Source organism: Pantherophis guttatus, chromosome 5 (assembly GCF_059756535.1).
Source record: "Pantherophis guttatus breed Tessera chromosome 5, ASM5975653v1, whole genome shotgun sequence".
Lineage (NCBI taxonomy): Eukaryota > Metazoa > Chordata > Lepidosauria > Squamata > Colubridae > Pantherophis > Pantherophis guttatus.
The window spans coordinates 68226464-68254039 of record NC_142067.1 but is presented as its reverse complement, the minus strand read 5'-3'; the positions used below and the strand labels follow the sequence as shown (position 1 = coordinate 68254039).

Sequence of the window (27576 nt, the reverse complement as noted above, 5' to 3'; positions counted from 1 at the left end):
TTTGTGTTTAATAGCAGAAAGAAAAGTATAGTAGAAAATCACTTTAGAAGCAATGTCATGATGTATCTGCAATGAATATTTTTTTAAAAATGGGCAATCATAATCAATACATTTAAGCCATCTAGTGCATGAGAGGGGATGGAGCCTCCCAACAACTCCAGTCACAGAGAACGGTCACCTCCGTTCCTGTGCTGGTTTTCTCCATGCTTGTGAGCTCCAAAAGGAGCCAAAGCCACCCTGTAGAGGCGGTGAAGGTAAGGAAGCGGCACTCTGTGAGATCCCAGGAGAGATTGCAATCTCCTGTAGAGCCCCAGAGCTTTTTTCCCTCTATGGCACGACGGGAAGCAGCCTAAGATGGCTGCCACAAAGCTGGGAGAGAGGACGACCATCTAAGAACAGTGCTGGAATGAAGTTGGTGGACAGTGTTTGGAACTGAGTGAGAAGAACTTTATTTATTTGAATTCTCAGACTCCAAAAAGAATTTGGAAAAGGTTTCACAATTATTTAATGGAATAGCGACCGGGCACTTTGAAAAAATATTAAAATTGGAAGAGGCAGAATCAGAGGGGTAAAAAAGGCAGAAAAATTGCTAAAAATACAGAAAATTGGACTTTTAAACTGGACAGGCATTTTATTGGAAAGGCATCTTGAAATGCTGGAATTATTCACTCAAAAATTAACATTACATTGTGGAAAATTGGAAAAATGGTTTAATATTGAAATTTAATTAAAGAGTGCCACCTGCTGACGAAAGGAAGAACAAATATTCACAAAATTTCGTTTGTCTACTGGAGATTTAAATGTGAAAGAAAATCACGTTAGATTACAATATAAGATTACAATATAAGAATGGATTTATAGAGGGATTTAAGGGGCTCTCCAGAGGAACAGGTAGATTAAGTTTGGAATATAAAGAAATAAGAACACTGAGCATTTTGAGAAGTGCTTGTAGGTTTGAACATATGGTTTTTGGATTATTGGACAAAAAGGGGATTCAATAAAACTCAACAAGATGCTTCATCTAGAAGAATGGAGTGGAATTTGGGAAGAAGTGGCATCAGCAATTCAAAGTACAAAGGAGACACTGACAAGACACTACCAGAAAATTATGGAAAAAATGGAGAGTATAGATGAAATACTGGGAAATATAATACAAGAGATAGTGTTCAATATATATACATATTCCTAATGATGGTTTATCACTGTTAACTGCATTTTGATTAAATTTCTTGAAACATGGTGTCAGAAGTCTGAATCCATGTCTTCCTGATAGATTTTAGGCATACTCCTGGAAGCCAAGCAGTTGAAGCATGACAGCTGTTAACAGCATACCTCTGCCTGAGGCCATGAGGGTGAGTGGAAACTGCAGCAGCAATTGGGATACATTCAGGGCAGAGTTTGAAGATTATTCCTTAGCTACAGGCTTGAATGATAAGCCAGCAGCAGTACAAGCTGCCACATTAAGGAGATTGAGGAGCAGGAACTTAAATCATTTTGCAGGCGTGTGTCAGGCACGGAAAAGGGAAGTGAGGAAGCTGCACACAAATGAGCAAACATCAGACTTGGAGGATGCATCCTTGTTTACCACAGATGTGGTTTATAGGAAAGAATGTATTGGCGCAGTACACTCTAAGGGCAAAAAAATGGTTTGTAAATCTCAGTTTTAACAACATAATTCAACCCTGCCAGCTGGACTCAGGTGCGACATGTGATGTTATGAGTCTAAAGGATAAAATGAAGCTGGCACCTGAGATACTTCTTCAGCCTAGCAGTACTAAATTGAAGTTATATTCAGGGAAACTAATGGACTCACTGGGCCAATGTGTGAGTTACCCCCCCCCTCCAAAATCTCTGGTGAGACCATTGACAAAACAGTTAATCCTCCAAGTTTACAAGGAGGTGTTTTGAGAGCCCCATAGTATTTGTTCCAGGAGAGGTTCATTTTGAACTTGACTCTACCATTTCTCCAGTACAAAGTGCTCCACGTAATGTGCCTAAAGCACAACTGGATAAGTACGAGGCGGAAGGACATATTACATCAGTATCTGAGCCCACTGATTGGATAAGCAACATGGTTGTTATTAGGAGGCCGGAGCAGATTAGAATTTGCATTGATCCTAAGTTTCTGAATATGGCCCTGAAACGGTCACACTATTTAATGCCAACACTTGATGATGTTTTGCACAAGCTATCCAAAGCATGGGTTTTCACGTTTTTCGACACTAGAGATGCCTTCTTACAGTGTAAACTGGATGAGACAAGTAGCTACATGACTATGTTCTGGACTCCATGGGGTAGAAAGAGATGGCTCAAATTACCCTTTGGAGTTTCCGTAGCACCAGAGGTGTATCAACAAAAACAGCACAAATTACTAAGTGGGCTCAGTGGAATTGAGCCAATAGCTGATGAAATTCTTATAGTTGGCTGTGGTGAAACAGGGGAAGAAGCTGAGCTATGACTGTGATGAGAATCTAATAGCATATTAGATCAGTGTAGGCAGGTGAGGTTAAGGCTCAGTGTAAAGAAGTTGCAGTTTAAGGTGCAAGAAGTCTGCTTCCATGGGCATATCTTGTCCTCACGAAATTTAAAAGCTGATCCAGATAAGATTAGAGCCATTGTGGAGATGCCACCATCTGCTGATGCTAAATCAGTGCAGAGATTTATCAGTTTTGTTACCTATTTAGCAAAATTTCTGCTGTACCTGTTGGAGGTGTGTCAGACATTAAGATGCCTTCTGGACAAAGATGCAGTTTGGCACTGGCTTCCCAAGCATGACCAGGTAGTACAGGAGATAAAACGCTTGGTCACCTTTGCTCCAGAATTAAAATATTATGATGTTACAAAGACCGTTACTATTCAAAGTGATTCAAGCTAAAATGGCCTAGGATGTTGCCTATTGCAAGAAGGTCAGCCAGTTGCACATACGTCCAGAACGATCTCTTCTGCCGAGTTGAATTATGCTCAAATTGAAAAGGAATGCTTAAGTATTGTATTTGCCTGCCAGCGTTTCCATCATTATCTTTATGGCCGGGATACAATCACAGTCGAAACTGATAACAAGCCACTAATAGCCATATTCAAGAAGCCCTTTTTTGTGCTCCCAAATGGCTGCAGAGCATGATGCTTAGCTTACAGAATTACAACCTCAATGTTGTCTACAAGCCAGGATGGGAAATGTATATCAGTGATGCCCTGAGTAGGGCTATGTTAGATCAGGTGACACTTGGGAGCAGAACACGAGCATCAGACGGTTTGCTGGTTGCAACAGGAACAAACTTTCTTTGCCGAAATTAATCAAACAGACTATCTTAATGTCATAAATCAGCAGCTATGTATTAATGAGTGTGCAGAATCAGATAGATTAACTAGATTGATCAATGGTAAAAAAGATTCAGAATTTTATAACAGTTGGAAAGTATGGCACGATTGGGTCCAGAAAAGGTGGGATAGAATAGATATATGATGATGTATATATATATATATATATGGTGGCAAATATGTATGTATAAAGGAATGATTTTATACTTATGGACAATGTAATCATATTATACCATGGTGGCAGGATTGTATATTTTATTTGTGTATTAGTGTATAGAATATATTAATAAAAATTATATAAAAAAAAAAATCAGCAGCTATGTCAGCTTAGGCAGCACACAAGTACTGATGTAGCTTTACAGGCACTGAAAGCTATCGTTATGAGTGGGTGGCCGGATGAGAAGCAGGCAGTTCCTGCAATAGTGAGTGAATACTGGTCTTTTTTTTTTTTTATTGAAAAGTTTTACAAAAAGTTTACATATTTCCCCCCCCACTTCCCTACCTCAACCTCCCCCCTCCCCCCCTCTCCTTCCCAGAACAAATTACAGGGTATAAACTTCAACAATCATAATCAATCCTAGTCTAAACAATTATGACATTCCACATCTCTTGTTTCTTCAATTCCCTAATTACCCGCCTAGCTTTATTACTTAAAGACACACTAAATATCTATATAATCATTCATAACCTATCTGCAATTTCTTATTCCGATATTTATTTTGAATATAATCTATCCATCTTCTCCAGTCTCTTAAATATCTTTCATTTGAATGATCCTTCAGGTACGCCGAGATTTTTGCCATTTCCGCTAGATTTGTAACTTTCATTGTCCACTCTTGGATTGTAGGTAAATCTTGCTTCTTCCAATATTGTGCCACCAACAGTCTTGCTGCAGTTATTAAATTCAAAATCAATTTGGTCTCTATAACTGTACAATCCGTAACTATACCCAAAAGAAACAGCTGTGGTGTAAATTTCAACCTCTTTTTAAGAATATTTTGTAAAATCCACCAGATTTTAATCCAAAACGCTTTAACCTTTTTACATGTCCACCAAATGTGAAAATAAGTAGCATCCTCACAATTACATCTCCAACATTTTGGTTGTACATTCGGATACATACGAGATAACTTTTTTGGATCTAGATGCCATCTACAAAACATTTTATAGAAGTTCTCCCTTAAATTTTGCGCTTTGGTAAATTTCACATTTGTTACCCATATTTTCTCCCACGTTTCCATCATTATTGGCTGTTCAAAATTCTGCGCCCATTTTATCATACAGTCCTTAACTAGCTCTGTTTCCGAGTCCATCTCTATCAATATATTATACAATCTTTTTATATGCATTGGGCTTTGATCTCTAATTTGTTTAATTAAATTTTCATCACTTTGTATAACACCAGTTTTCTGGTCTTTTCTCCATCTGGCTTGTAATTGTACATATTGAAACCATGTTTGAATTATTTTCTCCTCTTTCAACACATTCACAGATTTTAATTTTAATATACCTCCCTCCATAATGAGAATGTCTTTATATGTAATTACATCCTGTCTACATTCTACACTCGTATTCTCTATTGCGTGCCTGGGTGCTGTCCATATAGGTATTTTTTCATTTAACTTATATTGATATTTCTTCCAGACACGCAATAAAGCATTTCTCAGTATATGACTCTTAAATGCTCTATCCACCCTTTTTTCATACACTAAATAAGTATGCCAACCATAGACCAGATCATACCCTTCAATATTCAATATCCTTCCATTTGTTAAATTAATCGAATCACTAATTGCTGATAGAACAGCTGCTTCATAGTACAATTTTAAATTTGGCATTTTCAATCCTCCTCTTTCTCGTATGTCCTGCATTATTTTCAATTTTATCCTTGGTTTCTTACCTTGCCATACGAACTTATTAATACCTTTCTGCCACTCTTCCAGGTTGGCATCCTTTTTTAGTATTGGTATCATTTGAAAGAGGAACAAAAACCTAGGCAACACATTCATTTTTATAACTGCTATTCTACCCAACAAGGACAATTGTAGTTTTTTCCATTTATCCATTTCAACTTGTATTTTATGCCATATCAATTCATAATTATACTTATACAATTTACCACTAGAAGATGCAATATAAACTCCTAAATACTTGACTTTTTTAACTATTTCACATCCCGTTACCCTTTGTAACTCCTCTTTTTGATTAGCTGTCATATTTTTAACTATCATCTTTGTTTTTCCAATGTTTATCTTAAACCCAGATACTTGACCATACTGTTTTATTATATCAATCAAAACCTTTGCTGATTCCACTGGATGAGTTAAGGTGATAACCAAATCATCTGCAAATGCCCGTATCTTATATTCATAATCTCTAACTTTGATTCCCTTTATCCCATCTGCATTACGTATTTTATTTAACAGCAACTCCAAAGTTAATATAAATAATAATGGCGATAAGGGACATCCCTGCCTCGTGCCTTTTTCAATTTTAAAAGTTTCTGTCAAACTGCCATTAATAATTATCTGAGCTGTCTGTTCCTGATATATTGCTTTTATGGACTGCATAAAGCAATTCCCAAATTGCATCCTATTAACCACTCTCAATAAAAATTGCCAATCTAATCGATCAAAAGCTTTTTCCGCATCCAGAAATATAAGCACCGCAGGGATTTGGTTATTCCTTTCCAAATGTTCCAATATGTCAACAATTTGTCTTACATTATTTTTCATTTGTCTACCTTGTATAAAAGCAGTTTGGTCAGCATGAATCGTCTTCTGCATTACTAGCATTAACCTATTTGCCAATATCTTAGCAAATATTTTATAATCTGTATTCAATAAGGATATAGGTCTATAATTTTTGGGTTGTGTCAAATCTTGATCTTCTTTTGGAATTAACGAAATAAAAGCTGTTTTCCATGAAGGTGGTACCCCTTCACCCAGCTGAATTCTATTGAATAATTCTTTAAGAGGTAAAACCATCTCCAATTGTAAATATTTATAGTACACAGCTGTTAATCCATCCGTACCAGGAGCCTTACCAATTTTTAACTGTTTAATTGTTGAGAGGATCTCCTCCTCTGTTATTAATTGGTTTAACCGTTCTCTTTGTTCCTCTGTAACTATTGGAATATTCTGTCTATCCAAATATGTCTCTACCTCTGCACCTTGTATTTTGTCTGCAGTATACAATCTTGCATAAAATTCTAAAAATGCCTTTTTAATCATATTTTGGTGATACAGCTCTTTACCTTTATACTCTATTTTCTCTATGGTACGAGATTTTTGTTTTTTCCTCAGCATGTATGCCAACCATCTACCTGGTTTATTTGCATTACAAAAAGTATTATGTTTAGCATATTGTAGATTGGTTGCCACTTGGTCTGAAAGCATCATATTAAATTGCCCACGTAATAAACTGATCTCTTCTTTAATTTTCTTATCCCCTGGGTTATCAATTAACACCCTTTCTTTTTTCTTAATCTCTTCTTCTAATTCCCTCCTTTTCTCCACTTGTTTACGCCTATAAGCATTATTCATATTTATCAGAACTCCTCTCATATATGCTTTACTAGCATCCCATACCATATCCATAGATGTTCCCTTGTTCATATTAAAAACAAAAAATTCCTTCATTAGTTTTTTACATTCTATTACATTTTTCTCATATCTGAAAAGGTTTTCATTTAACCGCCAAGATCTCCTAACTCTTTCCCCACACTCCAGTTCCATCCAAACTGGGCTGTGATCAGTTAAAATTCTGGGACAAATCTTTATCTTCTTTACCCTGGAAAAAAAATCATTTGTAATTAATATAAAATCAATTCTTGAAAAGGATTGATGTCTATCTGAAAAAAATGTAAAATCTTGTTCTCTATAATTCCTTTCATGCCAGATGTCTCTTAATTCCATATCCTCCATCATATCAAAAAAAGTCTTAAGCAGTCTAGATCGCAATTTGGTAGATTGTACTATTCTTTTCTTATCAATACTAGGGTCTAACACTCCGTTCCAATCTCCCATCAATATACATGAATTATAATCCCAATGTAATAATTTTGTATGTATCAACTTATAAAATTTCTCTTGCTGTTGATTGGGAGCCTATATCCCCAATAAGAGTGTTTTCTTTCCTTCTATCATTATCTCAATTGCCAGAAATCTTCCTTGTTGATCTGCCTCAACTAATTTAGCCATCAAATCTCTTTTCAAGTAAATCACTATTCCATTCTTTTTTTCCGGGGCTGATGCAGCAAAATGTGTTCCCAATTTTGTATTTATTAAATATTTTTGATCAGTTGTCCTTATATGTGTTTCCTGCAGGCATATTATTTCATTTTTAAATTGTCTCAAATGGTGAAATATTTTCTTCCTTTTTTGTGGTGAGTTTAAACCATTAACATTCCAGGTTAAGAACCTAGAAGCCATCCTCAGAATCTCGAAGCTTGGCGAGAACCGCTTGATAATCCTCTTGGAATTTTCTTTTAGGTCTCGCCCCTCCCACAGCTTCTGCACCAATATTCACTTCTTGTGATAAAGCCTGCTCTTGTAACTTTTTTAACTCTTCAACTTTACGTTTAGTAGCTGCTCTGATTTGTCTTTGATCTTTGCCTTCTTCTTGTTTTTCAACTATATCCCATGCTTGGACAGCACTTGAAAGTTGCAGTACCTCCTCCTGCATACTCATAGCTCCGCCTTCCGATTGCTTCTGCAGATCCTCTTTTCTTCCCTCTGTCGCCTCTCTTGCTTTTTTGCCTCCTGGCACTGGTGGTTGTCCAGCCTTTAGTATATTACTATAAAAATCTCTTGCTTTGTAAATTGTATTAAGGCGATATCGCTCTCCTGCATAATCCACTGATAATCCGACTGGGACTTCCCATCTGTATTGTACCTGTCGGTTCCTCAGCTCATCTGCCAGAAAAGCATACTCTTTCTTGGATTTCAGCATTTTGGGTGGTATTTCTTTAAATACTGCAACTTCTTGTCCTGCCACTTGCAACTTATTTTTATAGGCAGCTTGTAAAATCTCATTTCTAATCCTTCTAGTGACAAAATAAATCACAACATCTCTTGGTAGTTTCCTTTGTCTAGCTACCCATGAATTAACACGATAGATCTGATCCATTTGCCATTCGAGTTCACCTCTGGACACTCCTATAAATTGTGCCAGAGCATCTTCAAAGATCTCTTTCAAATTTTCCTTCAGATTTTCTTTCAAGCCTCTTATTCTCACGGCAAATTCCATCATCTTATATTGTGTCAACAACATTTCAGCTTCTGCTTTGTCAATCTTAGTTTGTGATTCCTCAACTTTACCATCTAAAATCTCATTAGCTTGAGCAACCTCATCAATTCTATCTTCTACATGACTAACATGTTTTGCCAGTCCCTGGAGTGCAAAGACTATATCTTCCCTTATATGTTGATTTCTTGTCTTAATTATGTCCTTCATTTCTTCCATTTGATCTGAGACTCCTTTAAATGCAAATGCAATGTCCTCTTTAAAACCTTCTTTGATTTCTTTCATGGCTTCCTGAAACATCTCAAGTGTTAACATTTGTGCTTGTGGTTGTAATTGAGCTTGTGTATCTGCCGGAGGCAAGAAGGTTTGCAACCTGCTAGTTTGAGCTGGGGAACTTCCCGCACTCGCTGCTTTAGGCAACACCAATTTTGTCTGCTTTGAAGCCATTTTAAAATTACACAGTCTCAGAAACAGTTCTTATAGCCAGCGAGAAAAAATCAGAAAGTCTTTAAGATCTTTAAATTTTAATTCCCAAAGTCCAGGATATAAGATTAAATCCAAAAAAATTTAAGCGGAGTTGTTAACTGATAGGCATTAATGAGTTAACAAGCCTGTAACAACTTTCTTCTTAAGTTTCACTTTCGTCTCTTTGTCTTAACGAGCCAGCGCCATCTTCCCCTCCCTTTCCACTCCAGCTCCGCTCTTATAGGCTCGAAAAGAAACGATGTTCAAAGGAATTAAAGTGTAAGTACTTGCAATTATGTAGTCTCCTGTTTTTGTTCTGCCTGCTTCAATTTTCTCTTTGTATCAATTAGAAGCAGGGGCGGACGTGGCGTTTTGCTCTGCCTTCTGGCAGAGGCGTCCCGGCTTTGGAGCTTTTCCCAGGTTCTTGGGGAGCTCACACTTTTCGAGCCCCAGAATTAATTCTAGGGCTCTTATGGAGCTCTACCCTGCACCTGGCTGCTCACTTCCCCCTCTTCTCCCGGGGGGGAAGGTTCTTCGCCGCTAGACAGCTGATTTTTTGCTGTTCTAGTGGCTAGCAAAGTCACGGGGCTAGCGCTCACCCAGGGAGCGTCCTCAACGTCCTACGGAGCCGCCGGAAAGGCCCAATACTGGTCTTTTAGAGATGAGATCGCCGTACAAAATGGGATCTTGTACAAGGGTCCAAAGTCATAATGCCAGGGTCACTGAGAGCAGAGATGCTATTGTGCATACACTCAAGCCATATTGGCGGAGAGGCATGCTATAGACAAGCCCGTGATATGCTTTGCTGGTCCAACATGCAAGGCGAATCAAGGACTTTGTTAGCAATAGTTCCACCTGCACTGAATATGCATATTCGCAACAAAAAGAAACCATGATGTCACATGAGATACCATCACGTCCTTGGCAGATTGTTAGTATGGACTTGTTCAATTATGCAGGAAAAGAGTATCTAATATTAGTTGATCATTACTCTGACTTTTGTTGTGGTCCGCCAGCAGCCTGAGGAGCTGGCAGTGGGGTTGGACAATGAGGAGGCTGGGGAGGACAATGGGCCAGTCCTGGAGTCAGGGGGAGGCCCGGACGAGGGCTCTGCGTCGGAGGCAGAGATGGGGTCAGGGCTATCTGGGAGCGATGCGCGGACTCCAGAGCCGGATAGCAGAGAGGCAGAGGAACAGGAGGAGCCTGTTCTAATGCACGTGTGCAAAGAGCTGCCAGAAGGCAAGAGCAGTTAAAGCAAAAAGGACAACTCAGGAGTAAGGCCAGGAGATGATTGGCCCCTCCCAGAAGGCTTAAAAGAGCAGCAATGGCTCTTGGGATCTTTGTAGGAAAGCAACGTTGCTACATTTCTTTCTTGTCAGTGTCTCTTGCTTCTGAACTTTTGCCAAGAAAAGCCTTTGGCAGGGTGCCAAAGGCAACAAAGGTTGTTTATGAAGAATTTGTTTTGGACTTAATTTGGACTAAGCTGAGAATGAAGTAATTCTCAACTGTTCTAATAAAATATGTTTGTTTAGGACTGATTGTGTCTGGTAATAACTACTTGGGCCTAGGTCGCAACAACGATTGGGAAATCGAACCTTTTCCGGACTGTTCAGCTGAGACTACCATTAAAAGATGCAAGACTCAGTTTGCACATTATGGCCAACCAGATAGTGATCTCGGATAATGGTCCTCATTTTACAATCTTACAATTTAGGAAATTTGCCGCTGAGTGGGAGTTTGAGCATGTGACCTCTTCACCATGTCATCCACAAGCTAATGGCAAAGCTGAGTCAGCTGTGAAGATAGCCAAGAGTCTATGTAGGAAAGCTCACAGTGAAGGTAAAGACCCATGGAAAGCCATTCTACATTGGAGAAATACCCCAACTGAGGGCATGGACAGTAGTCCAGCAGAGAGACTGATGTCAAGGAGACCAAAGACATCCTTACCAGAGGCAGACAAGCTGCTTGAGTCCTCTGTGATACAAGGGGTTCCAGAAAAGTTACAGCTGAAGAGACAAGCGGTCAAGGCAAGATATGACAAATCAGCTAGAGATTTGCCAGAATTGAAGATTGGGGAACGGATTCGGATGAGACCACTGCCTGGAGATCGAAAAGGCCGCTGGAAAATGGGTAGCTGCTTAGTGGCTCCATGCTCCTATTTAGTGGACATTGAAGGAACTCTATATTGTCGCAATCGGGTAGATTTGTGTGTAGCTGAGCAGCCAGATTTTACATATCCTGTGGACAGGCCAGGTGCATCTGGTATTACCATGCCGCACTTACCAAGTGACAATAAGGAATGTACAGGGATGGGGCCTTAGACTAATGTTGATGAGAGCTTGGAGCAAGCGGGTATACCCGATAACAATTGAATGCCGGACACCCCAGTAAGTGGCGAGAAGAACCCAGCGATTTCAGTGAGGTCGGAGAAGCCCGTAGTGCAAAGAGAGCCAGTCGGCACAAGAGGGCCAGTCATCACCCATAGCGGCAGATGTTCATGACCACCTGACAGACTTAATCTGTAGAAAGTGTTGATATTGTTCTCTTTTACAATCTGAACTTTTACAACATTTTATAACGTTTTACAATGTTTTACAATGTTTTATAATGTTTAATAAATTTTTATGTTTCTAATATGTGTTAGTTTGTGCTAATATGAAAAGGGGAAGATGTTACAGTTGTTTTCATCGGAACTTTTACAATGTTTCACAATGCTTATAATGTTTTATAAGGTTTTTTGTTTCTAATAGCCTGACTAGGTGGCTCAGTGGCTAAGACACTGAGCTTGTCGATCAGAAAGGTTGGCAGTTTATTTATTTATTGTTTATATTTAACAAATAATAAAAAGTTTGGCAGTTCAAATCCCTAGTACAGGTCTCCAGCGTGAGCAGGGGGTTGGACTAGATGACCTCCAAAGTCCCTTCCAACTCTGTTATTGTTATTGTTAATATGTGTTAGTTTGTGACAATATGAAAAGGGGAAGATGTTACAGTTGTTTTCATTGGAACTTTTACAATGTTATATAATGCTTATAATGTTATGTAATATGAAAAGGGAAGATGTTACAGTGGTTATGTCTGGTGTGTTGACAGGTTTATTCTGAGATGCATTTCCTGCCTCTCTAGGAGTTGCCTTCAGCTGCTCCTATGAGGTATTTCTGGTTCCTGTTAACTGCATTTTGATTAAACTTCTTGAAACACCAACCAAAAGAGGAGACGGAAAAGGGGGACAGACAAAATAAATGGAACAAGAAAAAAAAAGAGATAATAATAAAAACAATAGGGATTGATGACATAAACCAAGGGAAGAGTACTCTAAGGAAATTAAAAAAGAAACTGGGGAAACAGGTTTTTATGGGAGAAAGACGGGGCAAGAGTAGATATTTCGAAAACTAGACAATGGAAAAGGATAGAGAGTGGAGGAAAGTTTAAAATGAGTAGGCAAGATGTGGAAACAGATTGAAATAAAGATGCAAGAGAGGAATATGGGAGACAAGCTAAGAAAAGAATAATCAACGCTTTAAGGTGGGTAAGAGATGATGGTTAGAAAAGGGAATATGTTCAATATAGTAGTGGCATAACAAAAAAAATTAGAGGGATGGGATTTAGAGAAAGGGGGATTAATAAAATACACATTTTTATCTAATAAGGAGAAGCAATGATAAGAGGGGAAATTAAAACTTGAAGGATGGTATTACTGAATTATAATTCAATATGAATATGGGTAGGTTTGTTAAATGTAATAAATATGATTAACAATATTTTATTTGTATTAAAATGTATGATATGCAGATTATTGATATAAAAATAACATATTGAAACATTGAATAGTTAAAAAAGATTATAAATTGAATAAGCAAATAATGAAAGATCTTAATTTAATATAAATGAGAGTATTATTAGAAATATATGTTTGTTAAATGTAATAAATATGATGGATAATATTTTTATGAAATATGGTATTTTTAAGTGTATTTAAATAATATGGGGATTTGCATAAAAACAATACATAGAATTACTGACTAAACAAAAATGAAAGATGATAATTCAATATGAATATGCATATGTATGCTAAATGTAACAAATATGATTAATAATATCTTAGTTGTATTATGTAGAATATGGTGATTGATATAAAAACAATATATTGTAATATTGAATAACTAAATAACGAGTTGAATAAGCAATAATGGAAGATCTTAAAGTAATACAACGTTGGTATTAATATTAGCTATATAAGTTTGTTAAATGTAACAAATATGATTGATAATATTTTATTTATATTAAAAGATGATAATTAAGATAGGGTGATTGGTATAAAAATAATATTGAAATATTGAATAACTAAACAATGAAAGATTATAATTTAATATAAACATATGTATTAATACTAGTATTATATAAGTTTGTTAAATGAAACAAATATGATTAATACTAATTTTCTTGTATGAAATGTATGATACTCAGGAAACACACTGTTCACGCGCTGATATGTTTGTAAAAAAAACAAAACTTTTTTTTAAAAAGCCATCTAGTGCATGTGTACTTTTCTTTGGATCCTGGCTCATTCCTATCACATGTCATAAAGGTAATCCTTGGTTTGCAAATATTCCCTTAGCGCAGTGGTCACCAACCGGTGGTATGCGTAGTGGTCCACGAGAAAATTTTTGTGGTCCAAAGAGAAATCTTCGCATTTTTGCATTTTTTACATTGCACTAAATCAGGTATCCTCGGGACTTCCGGTGGCACCGTAGGCGCCGAAGATGCTCCTTTGTGAGCACCAGCCCCGCGATCGCGTAAAGCTGCTAGAACAGCACAAATCAGCTGTCTAGCGGCTTGGAAACTTTCTCCCCGGGAGAAGGGGAGGAAGAGAGTAGATGGGTGTAGGTAGAGCTCCCCAAGAAGCCCCAGGAATAATTCTGGGGCTCGAAGGGAGAGAGCTCCCTGGAAGCCCGACAGAGCTCCGGATCTGGGACATTTCTGCTTTAAGCAGAACAAGACGCCGCGACCATCCCTGCAAACAAAGCTTTGAATAAAACACTGGATTTGGAAGCAGGCTGAGCAAAGCCAGGAGAGATCAGATTTGCAAGTACTAAACTTTAACTCTAAATGTGTATTACTTCCTTCTGAGTTATTAAGGGAAGAAAGTGAAACCAAGATGGCGATTGAGCTCTAATGGTGCGTGAAAGTGAAAGTTAAAAGGAAAGTTTTGTTTAGCGCTGGTAGCCCCTACTTAAAACTAGAGATCCTTGCTTTGAAACAAAGAAGATTAAACATTAAAAAAACTATAGTAGTGTTTTTAAAAACATGATTGATATTATTTAAAGATTGGAAATTTTTGGATTTGGTGGATTTGTTGTTCTGGTTGCTGAATAAATTCAAATTGGAAACTAAAAATGGCTTCAAAACAAATAAAGACTGTTGCTTCAAAAAGCACTGGGAGCTCGCCAGCTCAAACGTCCGAATTGCAATCTCTTTCTGTTCCAACGGAACCACCAATATTAACACTTGAAATGTTGCAGGAAGCCCTTAAAACACAAGCCTCTGTTACAGAAAAAAAAATTACTATGGTGTTTGAGGATAAAATTCGAGATGTCGCTGATGAGATGGCTCAAATTAAAGAGTTTATTCAAATTCGAAATCAGGAAATTAGAGAAGATATTGTCATGGCAGTCCAAGGTCTGGCAGGTCATATTGAAACATTAGATGAAAAAGTGGAAGAAATTAAGCAGTCTAATGTGAATTTGGAAAATAAAATGGGAGAGGTTCAGAACAAGATGAAAAGAGCAGAGGCCGATGTAACAATGATACAATATAGAGACATGGAATTTGCTCTGAGAATAAGAAGCCTGAAGGAAAATAAGCAAGAGAATTTGAGAGAGATCTTTTCAGAAGCATTCACACAGATAATGGGAGATCAAAAAGCAAATCTGCAGGAGATGTACCCCCATCGTGGAGGACAGCTTATATTTCTCTGATTGCGAAGGAGGAGCAAGACCACACCCAACCAAAATATTATAGGCCTATATCACTTTTAAATACAGATTATAAGATTTTTTTGCTAAAATACTAGCAAATAGGTTAATGACAGTCATGCAACAAATGATTCATAATGATCAAACTGGTTTTATAAATGGTAGACAAATGAAGAGTAATGTAAGGCAAGTTGTTAACCTTTTAGAGTATTTGGGGAAGAACAACCAAATCCCTGCGGTGCTAATATTTCTTCATGCGGAGAAAGCATTCGATCGATTGCATTGGCATTTCTTATTGAAAATAATAGAAAAGATGCAGTTTGGAGAATATTTTACACAATCTATTAAGGCAATATATCAGAAACAAACAGCGCAAATAATAATTAATGGTAGTTTAACAGATACTTTTAATATAGAAAAAGGAACAAGACAAGGATGTCCCTTGTCTCCATTATTGTTTATTTTGACTTTGGAATTTTTGTTGAGAAAAATACGTGGGTCGGATAAAATAAATGGAATTAAAATTAGGCAGTATGACTACAGATTACGAGCATTTGCAGATGACTTGGTTGTTACTTTAACCCAACCATTACAGTCGGTTGTAGGTTTAATGGATATAATTAATCAATATGGACAAGTATCTGGATTTAAAATAAATGCAGGGAAAACCAAGATAATAACTAAAAACATGACTACAAACCAAAAAGATGAATTAGAAAGACTAATAGGATTTGAAATGGTAAAAAAAGTTAAGTATTTAGAGGTTTATATTACGACATCCAATGCAAAATTATTTAAGCATAATTATGATCCGTTGTGGCAAAAAATACAGAGAGATATGGAAAATTGGAAAAAATTACAATTATCTTTGTTGGGAAGAATAGCAGCAGTAAAAATGAATGTTTTGCCTAAGTTTTTATTTCTTTTTCAAATGATACCAATACTTTAAAAAGATGAAAATTTGAAGATATGGCAGAAGGGTATTAATAATTATGTCTGGGCAGGGAAGAGACCGAGAATAAAGCAAAAAATAATGCAGGATATACGTGAAAGAGGAGGTCTCAAAATGCCCAATTTAAGATTATACTATGAGGCAGCTGCCCTATCAGCAATTAGTGACTGGATGAATTCAACAGAAGAAAGAATATTGAATATTGAGGGATATGAATTGGTTTACGGTTGGCATGCTTATTTATTATATGATAAGAAAGTGGATAAGACTTAAAAGTCACATATTAAGGAATGCTTTATTGCGTATCTGGAAAAAGTATCAGTATAAATTAAACGATAAATTACCAATGTGGGCAATACCCAGACACGCGATAGAGAATATAAGTGTAGAGCAAAAACAAGATGTGACTACTTATAAAGAGCTTCTTAATAAGGAAAGAGGTATACTACAACTAAAATCTTTGAATCAATTAAGAGAAGAAAGGATAATTCAAACATGGTTTCAGTATGGACAGCTGCAAGCTAGATGGAGAGAAGATCAGAAAATTGGTATCTTGCAAAATGAGGAGAACTTGGTAAAACAAATTAGAGACCAAAGTCGAATGCATATAAAAAGGTTGTATAATGCATTGGTAGAAATAGATTCAGAAACAGAGCTAGTTAAGGATTGTATGATAAAATGGGCACAAAATATTGAAGAACCAATAATGATGGAAACGTGGGAAAAAATATGGGTTAGAAATGTAAAGTTTATGCAAGCCCAAAACTTAAGAGAGAATTTTTATAAAATGTTTTATAGATGGCATCTAGATGCTAAAAAGCTAGCCTGTATGTATCCAAGTTTGCAACCTAAGTGTTGGAGATGTGAATGTGATGATGCCACATATTATCATATATGGTGGACATGTAAAAAAATTAAAGCATTTTGGATAAAAATATGGTGGATTATCCAAAACATTATTTTTTTAATTATGTTTTGTTAGTTGAAAGGGGAGTTAAAGAGCAAGAGGGAGTTTGGAGCCTACAGAAAGTTGGCATATTTTAGTTTATGTTTGTTAAATGTTATACCCTGTATTTGCTCTGGGAAGTCTGGGGTGGGGGATGGGGGGTTGGAGGGAGAGGGGGGGTGAGGGATGGGGGGGTGGAGGAGGGCTGGGGGGGTAGGTGGAGGAGGGATGAGGGGGAGGGATGGGAAAAATTGTTGTAATACTTGATAAAACTTTTTAATAGAATAAATAAATAAATAAATCAGGCATCCTCAAACTATGGCCCCGAGGAGACAAGAGTTTGAAGGGGGGCAATCTAGCATCCGGGCTGACTACAAGAGAAATGTTCACTCTTGGTCGTATTTGAGATTTCTAGCTGCAATGAACAGCAAAGCTAGGGTTGATCCCAAGTGCTTCTCTCTGCTAACAGGCGGCCAAGCTAACTGCCCAAAGGACCCCGTCCTGTCCCTGGGAGTCAAAGCGTTGAAGCGCGAGTGGTGCAGGAAACTTTGGCCAGGTTCCTCGAGATGAGAGTTTCCAGGGGGCTGATCTAGTGTCCGCAATGGACAGCAAAGCTAGGGTTGACTCCAGCTGCTTTTCTCTGCTGTAGTGCAGAGGGTTCTCTTTGTAGACTTTAATTCAGCATTCAATACCATCATTCCAGACACACTTCTAACTAAGCTAAACCAGCTATAGGTACCTGAACACACTAGTAAGTGGATCATAAGCTTCGTACCAAACAGGAAGCAGTAAGTGAAGCTAAGCAGAATCACATCAGATACCTGTACAATTAGCACAGCCCCCCCCCCAAGGCTGTGTGTTCTCCCCACTTCTCTTCTCTCTGTATACCAATGACTACATCTCTAACAATCCATCTGTTAAACTACTGAAGTTCACAGATGACATAACAGTGATCGGTCTCATTCGAGACAATAATGAATCCGCATACAGACGGGAGGTTGAACAACTAGCCTCGTGGTGCGACCGGAACAATCTGGAACTGAACACATTCAAAACCGTAGAAATGGTGGTAGACTTTAGGAGAAACCCTTCCATACTTCCACCTCTCACAATACTAGACAACACAGTATCAACAGTAGAAACCTTCAAATTTCTAGCTTCTACCATACCGCAAGATCTAAAATGGACACCTAACATCAAAAATGTCATCAAAAAAACACAACAAAGAATGTTCTTTCTGTGCCAACTTAGGAAGCTCAAACTGCCCAAGGAACTGCTGATACAGTTCTACAGAGGAATTATTGAGTCTGTCATCTGCACCTCCATAACTGTCTGGTTTGGTTCTGCAACCCAACAAGACAGACACAGACTTCAGAGGATAATTAGAATTGCAGAAAAAACAATTACTACCAATCTGCCTTCCATTAAGGACCTGTATACTGCACGAGTCAAAAAGAGGGCTGTGAAAATATTTACAGACCGCTCGCATCCTGGATATAAACTGTTTCAACTCCTACCCTTAAAACGACGCTATAGAGCACTGCACACCAGAACAACTAGATACAAGAACAGTTTTTCCCCCGAACACCATCACTCTGCTAAACAAATAATTCCCTCAACACTGTCAAACTAGTTACTAAGTCTGCATTACTATTAATCTTCTCATCGTTCCTACCATCCATCTCCTCCCACTTATGACTGTATGACTGTAACCTTGTTGCTGGTATTCTTACGATTTATATTGATATTGTTTCCTGATTGTTTATTTGTACCCTATGACTATCATTAAGTGTTGTACCTTATGATTGTTGATGAACGTATCTTTTCTTTTATGTACACTGAGAGCATATGCACCAAGACAAATTACTTGTGTGTCCAATGACACTTGGCCAATAACAAATTCCATTCCATTCCATTCTTCATTTCAATATTCTATTCTATTCTATTCTATTCTATTCTATTCTATTCTATTCTATTCTATTCTATTCTATTCTATTCTATTCTATTCTATTCTATTCTATTCTATTCTATTCTATTCCATCCCATTCTATTATTATTTTTTTTATTGAAAAAGTTTTACAAACATCAATTTTCCCCCATTTTTCCCCTCCCCATCCCTCCCTTAACCCCCCAAGCCCTCCCCACCCCCCATGACTTCCCCAAGGTGAAATCCATCCGCATTTATTATATCAGAGTTTACCACCCCTCTATTCTCCCCCCTGTGTACTATACAATTCTTCATAACAATAAGCTATTTTGCCCCCTATAAACTATACATTTCTACACAACATTTAGCTAAAAGCTATATGGTACTTCCTAGTTTGATATTTATTCTGCACATAATCTATCCATTTCTTCCACTCCCATGCATAGGTCTCTTGAGTCCGATCTTTTAAGTATGCTGATATCTTCGCCATTTCTGCAAAACTGGCCATCTTCAAAGTCTATTCTTGAATTGTAGGCATATCATCCCTTTTCCAATATTGACCAATCAATAACCTAGCTGCTGTCACCATATACAATATCAATTTTGTTTCCCCCACTGAAAAACCCTTAACTATACCCAGTAAAAACAATTGAGGAGAAAATTGAATTTTTTTCTTCAAGACATTTTGCATAACCCACCAAATTTTTATCCAAAAAGCCTTTGCTTTCTTGCATGTCCATCATATATGATAATATGTAGCATCTAAGCAATCACATCTCCAACATTTCGGTTGAACATTAGGATACATGCATGACAGTTTCTTAGGATCTAAATGCTACCTATAAAACATTTTATAAAAATTTTCCCTCAAATTCTGCGACTGTGTAAATTTAACATTCTGAACCCATATTTTTCCCAAGTTTCCATCATAACTGGTTCTCCAAAATTTTGTGCCCATTTTATCATACAATCTTTAACCAATTCATTTTCTGAATCTCTTTCTAACAAAACATTATAAACCCTCTTAATATGCATTGGGCCTTTCTCTTTTATGTCTAACCAATTCTTCTTCATGCAACATTAATCCAATTTTTTGATCTTCTCTCCATCTCAGTTGAAGTTGATTATACTGTAACCACGTTAAATTAATCCCTTCTTCCAACAGGGTGTTTAATGACTTCAATTGCCATCTGCCCCCATCATTAAAAAGTACTTCTTTGTATAAACCCCCCCCGAGTGACTTTGTATTTATATTCCATATAATATGACCAAGATCCAACCACAACGGTATTTTATAATCCCATTTGAGTCGGTGCTTCTTCCATACTCTCATCAAGGAGCTTCTAAGTATATAGCTGTTGAATACTTTATCCACCTTGTTTTCATAAAATAAATATGCATGCCAACCAAATTCAAGATCATAACTTTCTATATTCAATATTCCAGTCTTTGTCCTTCCAAACCAGTCACTTGCTTGTGTAAACGCTGCAGTTTCATAATACAATCGCAGGTTTGGAAGTTTAAGACCACCCCTTTCACGAACATCTTGCATAATTTTCAGTTTAACTCTTGGCTTTTTCTCATTCCAAACTATTCTTATTATTATTAAATTCCCATTCCCATTCCATTCTGGGGCTCCATTTCAGCCTGCAACGGGCCGGCCAAGGCCTGCAGAGGGCCGAACGGAGCGTCAGAGGGGTGGATTCCCCTTCATAAGCTCCATTTTGGCCAGCAACCTGCCGGGAGAGGCCTGCAGAGGCACGAACAGAACTGCAGAGGACTGCACGCGGCTGAGAGGCTGGAGGAGGAGACTGCTTGCTAGATCTTCAGAAGGTAAGTGACCTGGCGCGGCAGGTTGGGGGGGGGAGCAATTGTGGGGAGCACAAGGTACTTCAGTGGGTTGGGGAGGCCTTGAGTGGTCTTAGGCAGGTGGCCTGTTCCATCAGTAGGCCCCCCATGGCCTTCCCCACCCTGAAATACCTCATGTGCACTTAACAAACCTTGTATTCGATTAGCAAATGCGTGGGTGAAAGGAGTGATCCAGTTCAAGGTACATTCACTCCCATGAATCCTTGTGTTGCGAACGGAATGGGCAGGCTCCATTACATTCGTAACTCAAGGACTACCTGTACTGAACTATAAAGGCCATAATCTCCAATGGGGCTAAACTAGACAACATTAGGTAACATTTAGTGCAAAACCTGCTTAATATATTTTAACTTCTAAGTTTTGTTAAAAAAATGTGAAAAGATAATTTGACCTATTATTTATCTAGCTTCATAACAAATAGCAAAAATTATAAAACACAATCATTACTTACATCTATATTTATCTTCCAGATGTGCTTTACACAGTGAAATTATACCAGTTTTGAAAGACAGGACTCGGATCCTTCCAGTTCGACCCCTGTTGATATTAAATAAACAAATAAGCAATAATGTAGAAGCAAATAATAATACCTATATCTAAGTTTATTAAAATTCCAGAAATAAAAATGAATTTCCAGTTCTAGCACAAAACAAAATAAAAAAGATCAAAGGAATACCAGTAGTTTTTATTGGAGTAGTATATACCATGCTTCCCTGAAAAAAAGACCAGTCTTTTCTTTTCAGTCCCAAAATAAGTAATTCTTATTTTGGGGGGATGTCTTAACCACTTACCTTAGACCACGGCAGTCACGTCTCCCATGCCCCGACACCTGTGGCGCTGTTGCCCAATTTCTTCTGTGGCCACTTGCAGCAGGGCACCATGTGGCCCATTGTCTCGGTGCCGCTGTTTGCGGCAGGCTGCAAGGATCACCGTGCAGATGCTACCACTCAGGGCAGGACATTGCGTGGCTTGTCACAGTGGTGCCACCGTTCACAGGACTCCATGAGGCTCATAGCGCCAGTGCCGCTTCTGTGTGGCTGTGTGGTGCCTTGTGATATTGCACATTTGAGTGGTGGCATCAGTGTGATGTGCTAGATGGCGTCCTGCCGCAAGCGACGGCATCCACACAATGAGCCACATGGCATCCTGCCATGAGTGGCATCATTGGCAAAATGATCCACGCAGCATCCTGCTGCAAGCAGTGGCACAACACATATGGCATCCTGCCACAAGCAGTGGCACCGGTGTAATGATCCACGCACATCCTGCGTGACTGGCAGCACCCGCATGAGCCTCACGGCCTCCTGCCACAAGCAGCAGCACCAGCACAATAAGTCACGTGGCATCCTGCCAAGCACTGGCGCAACGAGCCTTGTGGCATTCTGCCATGAGAGGCAGCACTTGTGCTGTGAGCCAGAAAAAGTTGGACAACAGTGCAACAGGTGTCTGCACGTGAGAGGCCCAGCTGTGGCAATCCTAAAGTAAGTGGGCGTGGGATGTGTTGGGCACCTCCACCTCCCACCCCAGCTTGATTTTTATGCCTGCGCCTCCCTCCACCTCGTACAACCAATGGTGGCAGGGCTTAACTAGGACTTATTTTGGGAGTAGGGCTTATATTAGGCGCAGACTAGGGCTTGTTTTCAGAGTGGGTTGTATTTTCAGGGAAGCCCGGTACAACATACTAGATGTAAAGTAATTATGTTCATACAATTTTATAATAATTTGTATGCTGAGTTATAAGCATTTTCCTAAATCATAAATATAATTCATTTCCAACTCTGAATAGTAATTCTGCATATACAACTAAGACTTGTATATATACTTAGTTAATGAGAAGTAGCTTACTGTGAAATGTAATTAAGTTACATTTTGGCACCCAAAAGATTTAATGATTTTATTAGTTTTTTTTTTTTTAATTTGATTTATATGCCGCCCTTCTCCAGAGACTCAGGGAGGTTTACAATGTGCTCAGCAATAGTATATGAATAACTATTAAAATAGAAAACAATTAACAAGGATTAAGTTCTAATTCTAGGGTCATACAGAACTTCAAAATTAAATGGTGTAATTAATTTATTTTGTTGTTTTTAAGTTTAAAATTAAGATTGGTAACTTTCAGCAACTCTTTGTGAATTTCAAAATAATGCCAAATTTTCTCCCATAGAAACAACTACCAGTTGTTATTTTGTTTAAAAAATGACAATCAACTTATTACAATCAACTGATAAAAGAAAACTACAGCAACCTACGTGTCATAGACATTCAAAAGCCAGTTGAGGCACATATCTACACATAGAGGGACATTGACTAGGTTATTGTGCTCTTGTTCCAATTTATCATAAATGGTAGTTAAGCAGTTAATGATCTGAAGTATATCAACTGGTTGATCATTCTGTTTGAAGTTGTGCTGGTCCAAGGCGTCACATGCAGCAGACAGATTCAAAAGATCCACTGTAATGACAAAGAAATAAAAAACTAATATGAAACATCTCTGATAAAATAATCACATCATTTAAACTCAGAAACAGTTGAACTGTTGAATTCAACAACAATTAAAATATAAATACGTTAAATTGAAGATACAAATTTAAAATTTATTTTTAGTATTTTCTACCTATTAATGTCTTTTTTCTAAGCAAATGAACTCAGATTTTGTAGCATAATTGCAGTTACTAGTTTAAAAGCTGTTTCTTGTTCAGCAAAGATTTAACAGTCACCTTCCTGGGATCAAGAAAAGACACTACCTCTAATATAGAATTTATTAGTCAATTGGAAATACTGTCAGCTCCAGCGTGCCAGCCAGCTCAGAGCTGCTATTCAGAGGGGACGCAGCCACCACTCTCCCTGGCCGTCCTGAAACATCCTAGATGACTGGCCAGGAAGGGTCCTCCTGTAAAGGCTGACTGTCAGTAAAGGCTGACTGACAGCGGAGGAAGAGGAAAAGAAAGTCCTCCTTAAAAACTTACTGGCAGCAGAGGAGGAGGAAAAGAAAGGTTGGACTTAAAGCGGATGCTGGCTTCTTCACATGTGTTATCCCCTGCTCATTTCAGGGTCACGTGGAAGGGAGCAGCGCGAATGAGTGGGTGGGTGGGTGGATGGTGCTTATAGTTAAAAGGGTGGTGGGGAGCACGGGTGGTTAGCCCTAATAAGAAGTTCCTTTTGTGATTGTCAATGCATGCCAAAAAAGAAGTAAAGCAGGCAGCAACAAACCAGGTTTGTGTTTGGCTGTGTTTCTTTCTTTTTCCTTTTGTTTGGAACCTGACAGATTTGTTAGGGCTCTTATAAATACCTATGGCCGAAGACACGGTGCCAGGGTTGGAGGCAGCTGACCTTGAGGAGTCAGTAAACCCCACGGAAGCTACCGTGCTAGAGGCCTCAACTGCTCCATCAGAGGAGGCCATTGCAGATGTCAGACCAAAGGAACGGCCAGGGTGGCAGAAGCCTCTGGAAGGCCAGCTGCAGGCAGCAGAGATTGAGCTATGTGAACCAAGGGATTGGTGGCTGAGCAATGCCAGGACTGTGGACTTTCGAGCCCTTCCACCCCAGAGTCCACTGCTCACCCCCTTGGGGGCGCATTTCACTCAATGGCAAGAGCAGTGGATCTCTGAGGACAACAATTGAAGTTATTCCATAGTAGTGGGAAACCAAACCATTGAGGTGTTACAAGAGATGTATGGGGCGGCTGGCTTTAGAGAGTAGGGCTGTGGTAATGTCTGGCAGAGGCCAGGGGTGGGACCATCCCCCTCTCCTGGGCCCCCAGATCCGGAGGGATGTTCTTGCCAATTTAGACTGCCAGGCACTGGACAGCCATATGAAACCCAGGGGGGCCTGGGTGGGGTGGCCCAGAAGAAAACCCCAGAGGCAACAAGAGCAACCAGGTTCTCCTATGAGCAGCAGAGTGGTGGTGAGATGCTGCAAGGATATGAGGACTGGACACCCACTCTCCCGGTTGGCCCACCAGCAAGCCAAGGCCCCACCACTGTGGCACGATGGGACCCACCGGCAGCGAGGATGTCATTCAATGGAAGCCCCGAGAAAGTGGCCCTGTTTCTCGGGCAAGTACTGAATCATTTTGATCGCTATGGCTGGTTATACACGTCCCACTGGGACATGGTCATGGCGGTAGGGGCAGTCATGGATGGAGAGGCCACCGAGTGGGTGGCCAATTTGTATGGCGACCATGCCACCGAACTAGGGGACATGGACTTTTTCCTGTCTGCCCTCCAGGAAAGATTTGAGGACAACACCAGGGCCCAGCAGCCTGAGGGGGACCTGTTGAAGGTGAAGCAAAGAGGGAGGCCCGTCTTGGAATATATCAAGAGAGTTTAGGAGGCTAGTGGGAAAGATATGTTGGTGGCCTGAGCGGCTGATGGTGTACAGGTTCAAGGTCGGGCTTGATTAGATGCTGGTTCCAGGCTGTGACAGAATAAGACATCGAGTTTCAGGACACAAGGCAGAAGAAGGAGTGAAATCCTCGAGGCCAACGTCCACCACCCCACCCATCCAGCCATGTCCCAGCAGCCCGCCCTTCCTGGAGAGGGCTCCACCTGCAAGGCTGGCTATGACATGCTTCCGTTGTGATCGACCGGGACACAGAGCTGCAGCATGCACCAACGAAGATCCCAAGACATCACTGGGTCCTACCAGCACGAAACGGGGGGCCATCCAAAAAACCATCCGAGCCACACCAGAGAAGTCCATGGGACACGCCAGAGGGTCCAGGCCCAGTCAACCCCAGTGGAGGAGATCTCTGCTCCCGTCGACAGCACCGACACAAGCGAGAGTGACGAGGAGGCCGACCCGATGGTTCGTATGAACATAAAATCCTTTGTTGTGCCAGTGGTATTGGAGGCCAGCAGGCGTCAGAGGTGCACCGCCCTCATTGACTTCAGGTGTACCTGGTGCCTCATGGGTGTGGCGGTTGCTTCTGACCTGGGTGTAAGCCTACACAGGTTAGCTCAACCGATTTGGTTTGAGCAGATGAACGGGTCGTTATTGGGAGGCTAACCAGTAATGCACATCACCGGAAAAGTAGCGATGGAGCTAGGCCAGCATAGGGAAACGTGGTTTGTAGTGGTCCCTCGGATAACCAAGGAGATTGTCCTGGGGCTAGCCTAGTTGAACAAATGGGACCCTACTATATGGTGGAGGGGTGGTTGCCCACACTTAAGAATAGGGATGGGGCTGATCCATCACCCCATGAGAACCTACCCCATGCTCCAGAGGCCGTTTGCAAAAAGGGGAGTGGTACCCAGTGCAAAGCAGAGGAGGAGCTAAGGAATACACTGACCTAAGGGATGTCTTTAGTGAGAGGGAGCGTGATGTCTTACCACCTCACCGTCCCACTGATTGTGGAATAGAAATCATCCCCGGGGCCTTGTTACCGAAACAAAAATGTATTCAATGACTCCCCAGGAACTGGCCGAGATGAGAGCCTATATTGAGAAAAATCTCAAGAGAGGTTTCATTCAGCCCACAAGGTCCCGGGTGGCGGCACCCATTTTGTTTCGAGGGAAAAAAGGATGGCGGGTTGTGTTTGTATGTTGATTTTAGAAAAATCAATGTAGTCTCTGTGAAACATCTGTACCCCCTCCCTCTGCTAAAAGACATGATGGCCCAGATGTTGGAAGGGCAGTATTTCACCAAATTAGACCTCCGGGAGCCCTATTATAGGTTCACGATTAGGGCCAAGGACGAGTGGAAGACAACATTTAACTGTCCACTAGGTTGTTATCAATTCTGGGTGATGCCATTTGGGCTGCAGGGCGCACCAGCAGTGTTCATACAGCTCATCCATGAGGTGCTGCATGAACACTTGTATGAGGGGGTGCTCGTCTATTTAGATGACATCCTCATATACGCCCGAACAATAGAAGAACATGTCCAGCTGGTGCAACAAGTGCTCCGCAAGCTGTTGAATGCACACTTGTATGTCGAGCTCTCCAAGTGCAAGTTCCATAAGACAACCTTGGACTACCTTGGGTTCAGGATCTCACCAAAGGGCATGGAAATGGATCCCACAAAGGTCAAAGTGGTATTAGACTGGCAAGCCCCCAAAACACAAAAACAGCTGCAAAGCTTTTTGGGATTTGCTAAATTTAATCACCAGCTTATACTGTACTTTGCCCAAGTGGCACTTCTGCTGACCAGTTAGTTAAGAATTAAGCACTTAAATAGAAAACCATGTACGGGGTGTCCAATCCAGTGGATAACCGATTGTCAATGGGCCTTTGAGCAGTTAAAAGTCCGTTTGCGAAGGAACCAGTGCTAAAGCACCCAGACCCGTCAAACCCATTCATAGTGCAGGCGGATGCCAGCAAGGTGGCAGTGAATGCAGTGTTCCTCCAGGTCAACGAGGAGGGGGCCCTCCAACCATGTGCGTACACATCACGAAAGTTGAATGACACTGAATGCAATTGGCCCATCTGGGAGAAGGAGGTGTTTGCAGTTTGGTGGGCTCTGTTGATGTGGTGGCACTTGTTGGAGGGGGTAGTATCCCCTTTGGACAGACCTGGACAAACCACAAGAATTTAGAGGCTCTCCAATCCCCACGTAGACTATCCCCAAAACAGGTACGATGGGCGCTGTATTTCCGGAGGTTCAACTTCCGGTTGAAATACATCCTAGGGAGGATCCAGATGTACGGGAATGGATGGCCCGAGTGCAGCAAATGTGAAAGGTGGTTATGGATGCTTTGCGGCACACAACCAAAAAGTGTAAGCAGCAGGCTGATAAAACCCAGAGGCCTCAGGTCCCTTTCTACATGGGTCCACAGGTATTCCTGTCCACCAAATACCTGAACCAGCGCCTCCCATGTAAGAAGCTGGGTCCTAAGTACATTGGGCCTTTTCCAGTGGTACGGGTGATTAACCCCATTT

General features: G+C 40.0%; 1 protein-coding gene across 7 annotated transcripts in view; it reads right to left on the bottom strand.

Annotated features, from left to right (window-relative positions):
- Positions 1–27576, bottom strand: part of DMD (dystrophin) — a 2041544-nt gene that overhangs the window by 82389 nt on the left and 1931579 nt on the right. For all 7 annotated transcript variants that reach the window (XM_087871305.1, XM_087871306.1, XM_087871307.1 and 4 more), the window contains 2 exons: positions 22948–23149; positions 21150–21235 (listed from right to left, as the gene is read on the bottom strand). In XM_087871305.1, coding sequence (XP_087727431.1) covers positions 21150–21235; positions 22948–23149 — 288 coding nt within the window. The remainder of the gene's footprint in view (positions 1–21149; positions 21236–22947; positions 23150–27576) is intronic.